This window comes from Melozone crissalis, unplaced genomic scaffold (genome assembly GCF_028551555.1).
Source record: "Melozone crissalis strain CALT ecotype California unplaced genomic scaffold, PUWL_Pcris_2 ptg000068l_1, whole genome shotgun sequence".
NCBI classification, from domain to species: domain Eukaryota; kingdom Metazoa; phylum Chordata; class Aves; order Passeriformes; family Passerellidae; genus Melozone; species Melozone crissalis.
The window spans coordinates 22,878,934-22,887,533 of record NW_026535846.1 but is presented as its reverse complement, the minus strand read 5'-3'; the positions used below and the strand labels follow the sequence as shown (position 1 = coordinate 22,887,533).

Here is an 8,600-nt window from a genome sequence, read left to right as displayed (position 1 = left end):
AGCACCAAGCTCAAAGTCCCGTTGTCTGCTAAAGAGCATGAAAGCTGTGCCCACACCAGGGTTACACTCTCTGTACAGATGGTCCTTTCTCCCAGATCATCCAGCCTACCCAGAACCAGGCAGAGACATCATCCAGGGATAGCACAAGGGAAAGCAGAAACCAGCACAACCCACCTGCCTCAGCCAAGCATCTTCACTGCAGAAATCATCTTTCTCTTAGAGGAAATCAAAAGGAAAAAGCTATTCTTCCCCTTTTGAGAAACAACCAAATGTCTGAGTGCTTCCCAGCCCCTGGCAGCCCACAGTACTGCTCAGAAGCTCTGTATTTGTATTCAGTGTACATTTCTTTTATGGCAACTTGCCACAGAACTTTCATTCACAACAGTAAAAACAATCCACCGGGGAATATTTTTGAGTGATTCAAGGGCAGATATGAATATACAAAATAAGAACCTTTCTCTGTTTCTGGTAGAACAGTAGGAAAAAGCATGGAAGTGCAACAGAGAAGAAAGTCTAAGCAACTTTTTTGTTGTTGTTTGTTATGGGAGATGGTAGTGAACAAACCTACCCACTATGAAGAGCTTTTTCCAGGAAGTGTAGGTTGCTGTACCCTGTATCCCCTGAGCAGCAGGCGCTCGCACAACAGTTCTCATGCTACTTGCAAGCAGTGCATTTGGAGGAGCCCCAGCAACGTGCACGGAGGATGAATGAACCCTATGGTCCTGAGGCACCCCGTCCTATCAGCAGCACATCTCCTGCCATCATGAAAATGTTCATGGGCTTGCTCAGTGTATTTATTGTAGTGCAGACCATTGGGACCGTGCTCTTCTGTTTGTATCTTCACATGAAGATGGATAAGGTAAGCAGAGAGAGAAAGCTGTCTCTGTCCCTGCTGGATTGCTGGCATGCTTTGGCTTCAGGTCTGGTGAGATCTGCTCACCAGGAGGATGAACATGGTGGAAAATGGTGCTGACCACTGGATGGAGGCAGCAGTATCATTTATCTCACCCATGTTCTCATTTCTGCTTTAATTTGCCATGAGAATAGGTGGGAGATCTGTTCCCCTTGCTAACAAAAAGAGAATGACCAATTGCCAAGAGACATCTGGAATAAATCTGCTAACTGGTGGCTAGTCTGAGGACAAGAGGGTGTGCTTTAGGCATGCAAGTGGCTGTTTTAGGCTGGTGGTGGTTTTTTCTGATTTTGTAGCACTTATTAGCACTGTGACATTAACTGAGAGAATGAAAGGTCCAGAAATTTTTTTTTTTTCATGTTTCAGTGATTTTATCAACATCTCACTTCAGGTGCTGTCGTGTAGGTTAGGGAAGAAAAGACTAGACCCTAGTACTTCCTCTGTTTTTGAAGGTACATAGTGCTAGTGATCCTGTCCCATACTTGAGACAATATCTACCAAAAAGTTAAAGTACAGAAAGACGTTTTTGAGGTTGGTATGGCTGCAGCTGCGCTGCATGATGCCTAAAATCACCAATCTAAAGCTACTTTTCTTCAAGCCAGAAATGACTGCCTGCTAAAGAAATATGTGCCTAAAACCCAGCATGCATTTTTCTTACCTGATACACTGATATGGTGGATGTTACTGATTTTTATATGTGTTGTTTCAACTTAAATTGAAATTTAGATGTGTGGTTTCTGATCTACAAGGGTGGAGAACAATGTTGAGCTAGAGGGGCTTTAATATTAGAGGTGTTGAAGGGGACTTCACTGCATGGAGGTTGCAGGCTGTCATGAAGGAATGTGTAGAGGGTCTCTGGCAGAGGGAAATGTGACTACAGGGGGACATGGCCGAGGCTCAGAGGCAGCTGAAATGCAGTCACAGGTGGCAAGAAGATTTCACTTGCCTTCAGAGCTTGTGGCAGGGCTTCAAATCTGATCCTCCATATCTTAGTGCTACCTGTGCTGAGCTCTCTGCCCAGCTGTGTGTCTTCATGTCCAGCTGCACTTCCTCTTTACCACTTAACTGCATGTTAGGTTTTTACAAGGAACAAAAAAAACAACAAAAAAACCCCAAACAGGTGTAAATATAAAAATCAGTATTTGGATGCATTTAATTATTTTCTTATTGGCTTTCTGATTTTTTTTTTTAATCTGAAGATCTTGGCACAATTCAGCCCCAACCTACATGTTGTTTTGTTTTGCTGGCAATGCTTTTAGTCAAGAAGTCAGTAGAAATTAAACCCCTCTGAGTGGACAGGGTAGTGAGGGGCTGAGTGAGCATCCCAGCTGCCTGCTAAGGCTGTTGGGGAAGGACCTGCAAAACTCCTGAGCCACCCACTGGGATTTCTGTTTCTTTAGGAAAAGTTAGAGATGGACTTTTAAGTTAATTATCAAGGTGATAGAAGATAGGTCCTTATTGAAAAAGCAGGGCAAGCCCAATGAAGGCAAGAAATGACAAGGAGGACTCCATCTTATCAGAAGGCTAATTAACCGAATCTGCACAAAGCACTCGACTGCACAGAATCTTTTGACTGTCTGCCAACAGTCCCGACACACACACATGGATTCAATTGGTCAATGAATCAAAATACTCACGCAGAATCCAATTACCAATTTCCTACAGGTAAACAGTCTTCCACAGTGCATTCCACTTGTGAACAACAAGAGGAGTAGCAATTGAGATAAGAATTGTTTTTTCTTTCTTTTCTCTGCTTCTCTCACGGATTCTCTCAGGTTCAGAGAATGTGACTCCCACAGATCCTTAGCAATCCTCCTGTCACCTAGCATTGCCATTCAGGGTGAGCTCCATGGGTTCAGTTCCCAGTGGATGAGGGCACAGATGCTGTGTTGGGTGTCTGGTGGGAGCTCTTTGCTGCCCACGGTTTGTCTACCCATCTCATTCCAGTGCTGAGCATCTGACCCTGAGCTTCCCAGGCTGGATATGTTGATGGTAGGAATGCAGCATGGCTCTGCTGTTGCAGGTTTCCTGCTAACATCCCATTGACCCTCCCTTCTCTCCTCTGTTGGCAGATGGAAGAGGTGTTGAGCTTAAATGAAGATTACATCTTCCTGAAGAAAGTTCAGAAATGTCAGACAGCAGAAGGTCAGAAGTCGACATTATTGGACTGTGAAAAGGTTATAAAGGGCTTCCAGAACATCCAGTGCAAGGTAAATGCAGTTGGGTGGATAAAGATCCCACTGAAGAAGGAGAGGGGCTCCCAATCACACACAGAGCTTCACCCCAAGCTTTTTTTAAAAGCGTGGGTGCTCTTTACTTTTAGGCTGTGTAGCACATGCCCTTTTTTATGCTGTATCCTTTTTACACTATATTGATATTATTGAGAAATCTCATTGATTTTTTCCTAAAATGCTCTTGATCAGAGTACATCTAGCTGCAACGTGCCATGGTATGTTTGTGCCTTGTGGTGGCCAGGATGGAGCTACAGCCACCTTGCCACTTCTCCCTGATTCCAGTCTGAAAATAATTGATTTTCTACTGTCTGGCACCTTGCTCCAGTCCTGTGCTGGGTGGCTGTGAGGATACTTGTGGCCACCTGCCACTGGGAACACATTTCTGCCCACTTTGCCCAGGTGTCAATGACAGTGCAAGGCCTGGGCCAGGAAACAGCTCCTGGCAACCAGTGAGAAGGAGCTATGCAAATTGCCACCCCATGGACTCAGGGATGGCATCTCTAGTTGGATCAGGCTCCTCATATTTGGATGCAGAAGAGCCAATTTGCATTGCAATGTGCATTGCAATGAGGTGCTCTCATCCTGCTCAGCCCTGAATTCACTGCTCAGGAGTGGCTGTGCTGGCTGGAGTTGACAGGAGAGGAACATTTTTTCTTCATTGTCACTGCCTGATAACAACAAACGCCTCAGCTAAACCTGCCTCAGCTAAATCTTCAGGTTAGCAACAGTACCCAACAGACACCAAAAATTGTGTCTGAGGTAGGCTGTGGTCAGCAGTCCTGAAAACCCCAACTGCAGGGCAGCGGTGTACATTGGCAGCACTTACATCATGGCTCTCCCACATGAAAAGGAGATTTTTCTTGTTTGTTTATCTTATTGTTTTCAATAAACTTTACCCATCATTTTAATTGAATAAAACCTAAGACCATAAACCCTCTAAACTCCTTGCTGCAAACAGCCCATGGTCATGTGTGAAGCTGGGGAAGGTACAAGAGGGGCTCTCTGGCTTCAGATATGCTCTGTCACGAACTGACAGGGCTGTTGGAGCTAAATATCACCAAACCTTAGCAATGACCAGAGCATCTTTTATATAGAAACTTTCAAAATCATTGATTTTGGAAAAAACCCATATATTTTTGCTGTTGTAACAGGATGGACCCCCCAAGGAGCAGCCCAAGTTTGAAATGCAGAGAGGTGAGTTTCCTGGTGTAGCCAGTGCACTCATGACTTGCTGGGGCAGGGCAAGTTCCTTGGCCTGGGAAGGGGTTTTCTTCAACAGCCCATGAGTTTCTCAGAGCATGGTGTGGAGGCAGGGGATGGGTTGGAGTTTGGAGCATCCCCGTAGGTGTAGGACTGGGCTCAGTGTGAGCTGGCAGAGGGGGACACTGGCCATGGCTGTCTTCCCAGGGCAGGCGGTTCTGGGTGTCAGAGAAGACAGTCTGAAGTTGTTGAAATTGAGCTCAAAATTAAATCTGTGGCCTTTTTACATGGCAGGTCCTGAGCACCATGAGCATCCCCGTGTGACACACAAGAATGAAACATCTGTGGCAGGTGAGGTGTGGGCACATCCAGGTCCTGTTCCAACGGCGGGCAAGGTGGCACCATCTCCTCCGCAGGCTTCATCCATCAGAGGCACCTGCAGCTCTTTGCTGAGTGGAGTCCTGCCTCACTCTGAGCTGGGGGTGGAATCTGGAGATGATGACTTTGCCTGTAAAGAAGCATTAAGGGCGAAGGAGCTGCAGTCCCTGCAGAGGAGCGCTGGGGAAACAGTGAGTGCCAAGGCATCAATAACACTGGCCTTTCTAAATTGCAGCAGAGAAGAGGCAGCCAATTGCAGTTCACCTGGCAGGTCAGCCGAGCAACAAGGCAGGCTCAGGTAAGACAGACTCACTTGGTCCTACCTTGACCAGGGAGCCAGAGGGACACAGCACTGTGCATTCCCAGTCCTGCCCTGTGGCTCTCTAAGGGTGGGGGACGGGACAGAACAACTCCAGCACAAAAATGTGTCCCCAAAACACAGCAAACCTCCCAGTGGTCACGTCGCCATGTGCACCTGTGCCATGTGGGGTTCACACATCCCAATTGTCCTCAGTAGCCCTATGTGTGCCTTCCTAGAAATGCACCACAAGGGCTTAATCTTTCCAGTGTTTTTTATGAGTGGAAAACTTTTTAGCTTTGTATTTAAGGAAAGCAACCTCCCACTTTTCTTTTGTTCTTAAAATAGATCTTTTTGCTCTCCTGGCCATCTCTTGCTAGGGTGGCTGCTGCTGGAGGACTCTGCTTGTATTTGCATCTGCTGATTTAATCCTCTTCTCACCCGTAGTGCTCCTGGTAGTAAGATGGGCGGGCTGAGGGCTTTACAGTCGCGACATAGGGCTCCAAACTGGTTTGGTCAAGGTGCAATTATTCACAGCCATGGCCACATCACGTTTGAGAGAAACACCTGAGTCCTGTTACATTTGTGCATCCACTGTATCCGTTCTGGTTGCTCTTGCCGCTCTATCCCTCAGCTTAGCCTTAGCTTAGGGACTTCCCACAACAGCAAGGCTTACCAAAGTGAGTATGAGCTTGCACGGTCAGTCACTCCATCTGGCAAGGATTTCACCATCTAAGCACTTCTGATTTAATTCTGGAGTAACTGACAGTAATCCGCAACTGCTCTTTCCGTCTCTGATGCAACATTTCACCAGTGCTCAGTCTGCCTGTGGAAAGCTTAATGCTAGATAAGATCAGAGAAGTGAGAGACTCGCTGTATTTTAAAACTCCCTGCTCAAACACTTGTTGAGCTTATAAAGCAGAGTCCAGAGAGCAGCAGTTGCCTGGAGTTCAACTGTGTGGGGAAATATTCCTATGGGATGCTTGGTCAGGGCCCATGGGCTTCATGCCTCCTCCAGGACTACCCATGGCACGCTGTCTCTGGGCTGGGGTAGTCAAACCCATTATTCCCCTTGGAGCCAAGTTGCTCCCCCTGGCTGTTCTTCTAGGTGTCTCTGTAGGCTGGGGAAAGCAGACGTCCAAATTCCAGAGGTCATAGCTGAGCTCAGCCCTACAGCCATGGCTTCCAGGTCTCTGTGTAGGCTTATCTGCACTAACCACATGAGCTGCTGTGATGACACCAAAAGTGTCCCAAAATCCATGGCATCACCTGACCTGTGTGGGCCGTGGTCCTGGCAATGGGAAACAGCACTCACTGTGCTACGCCCTTGCAGCTCTGCACTTAGGTAGGGATAGCAACTGTGCAATGTTAATTTTTGTACTTCCTTGGTAAAGCCTTGCCATCTCCAGAGGCCAAAAGGAGGAAGGACTCTAGACGAAAGGCAGCCCCCAGATGGAAAAAAACTGGGATGGGAGGCTCTGAAGAGCAGAGTTGCAGCATATTTTGGTAGTGCTGTGAGGGTTTGGAGGGTGTCTCACTGAAGTCCATGAGGGCAGCAAATGGAAGTGACACTGTTTGGTCTGTTGTAGTAAACACAGACAATCCTCCTCCCTAAGCATTTCCACTTGGCTGGATGAAGGAAGCTAAATGTACCTCCACTCACATATCCAGTCAAGGCTGACAAAGCCAGTGATCAGCAAACAAGGGCTAAATCTGCTCTGGCCTTGGGCCCCTGGGCTGGGGATGGTGTCCTGGGCTGGGTACCCCACTAACTGTGCCTCACAGACAGACAGAGGCTTTGAGGCCAGATGTCTGTGGGTGTTCCCCCAAATCAGCCTGCCAAACTGGAAGTCTCCTTCTCTGAGCTCACCTGCCATGCTGTCTCCCTACAGTGCTGGAGTGGAGGGAGACCATGTATGGCCCCACAAACAGCTTGATATCCAACAAGGAGGGGAAACTGAAGGTGGAGGAAGCAGGGCTCTACTACATCTACTCCCAAGTCAGCTTCTGCACCCCAGAAGTGTCTTTGGCACCCTTCACCCTCTATATTTATTTACATATCCCCAAAGAAGAGGACCGGCTCTTGCTGAAAGGACAAAAGACACAGACCTCCTTGAAGACACATGAAGCAAAACACTCGAAGACCGTCTGTGCACTCCAGTCCATTCGTGTGGGAGGTGTCTTCAACCTCAGGGAAGATGACATGGTCTTTGTCAATGTCACAGACTCCACAAAAGTGGGGTATAACCATGGCAACACCTACTTTGGCATCTTCAAGCTGCAGTGAGGAAAGGGCTGTCCTGAGCTGGCAATTCAGTCCAACCGTCTTGAACAAAGTGCCTTTCCCTTTTCCCCTTATTTATGTTCCTCTGCCTCTCTGTTTTTCTTGTTTCTTAATTTGTATATTTTGTTATTTATTAATGAGGGCCAAGGGGCCCTGAGAACACAAATGGAACAAAGTTTGAAGCTGTTATTATTTGCTTTCAGTTTTTATTCTTTCGCAGCCAGTGATTTGGTACATGCTGGTGTCGTGTGTCTGGGTCCACCACACCCCCCATTCCTGGCAGGGTCGATGTCTCTGTTATGTCATAAGAGCTTTGTTTTCCAAACTCTGCCATCAATGTTTCTTTCCTAAAAATGTACGATGGCTCAGGGCACTTCAGCCAAGCTGGGTTCATGCATATCTCCGGCACCAATCTGCTTCCAAACATCAATGGAAAAACATTAAAAGGCTTAGGAACATCTTCTCTAAAGGAATCAGTAAGTCCAGCACTGTCATTGCGTGGTAGCTGCTGGTGTGGCATTGTTGCCGCTTCAGCTTTCGGCTGTATCTGGAGAACCCCCTTTTTTTATCCATGCCTGTCGGTGAAACTCAACCAACTTCCTCGGGGTGGCACTGCTTTGGCTGGGTTCATACATGGTGACACTCACTCCGCACCAGAGGGGTGCTTCGTGGCTGAGGGAGGACTGCAGATTTCAAGGCAGAGAGAAAGTAGGGCCCTAGTGGTGGTGTGCGCTTGGTGACATGAATCAGTTCACCAGACTGTCCTCCCACCTCTGCAGGCAGAGGAACCTTTGCCTGTGGACAGTTTCACTACCCTGTGGAAGGGGCACTGGGCACCACCATCAAAATTGGAACTGCATCTTCTCCTGAGACCCCTCCTACCCAAGGAGGAGGACCAGGAAACCACAGGGGTGTCAGGACCACCTACTTCTTCCCTCCAAGACACATGTGCAGGGCATCTTCTGACTGTCCTCAGTGAGGACATGTCCACAGAGGCATTTTTTCTGGAGCTCCAGGAGAGCAGGACTGTGCAGATGCCCCCTTGGGCAGGGGGTACCTGGGTGACACTGCACACTAGGGTCTTCCCAACCCTATTCTCCAGCTTGGTCTGCAGGGAAGGTGATCAGAGCACAAGGATATTGATTGCATTTTGAAAAACATTTGAAGATGACGCATGTGACAAGCCTGGGGTGTTTGGTTATACAGGTCACACTTAGAGTGTCAAAGTTTGGAAATAATCTTGGACACCAACAAGTTTGCAAATGAAAGAGCTTCTAGATTTCGAAAGTCTTT

The 8,600-nt window shown here is 47.6% G+C and overlaps 1 protein-coding gene across 1 annotated transcript; it reads left to right on the top strand.

Annotated features, from left to right (window-relative positions):
* The first annotated feature begins 703 nt into the window (after window positions 1-703).
* On the top strand, window positions 704-7,310 carry CD40LG (CD40 ligand). The gene is made up of 6 exons (XM_054289824.1): window positions 704-859; window positions 2,986-3,123; window positions 4,299-4,341; window positions 4,642-4,698; window positions 4,961-5,023; window positions 6,916-7,310. The coding sequence occupies exons 1-6, from the start codon at window positions 704-706 to the stop codon at window positions 7,308-7,310; spliced, it is 852 nt and encodes a 283-aa protein (XP_054145799.1).
* The last annotated feature ends 1,290 nt before the right edge of the window (window positions 7,311-8,600 follow it).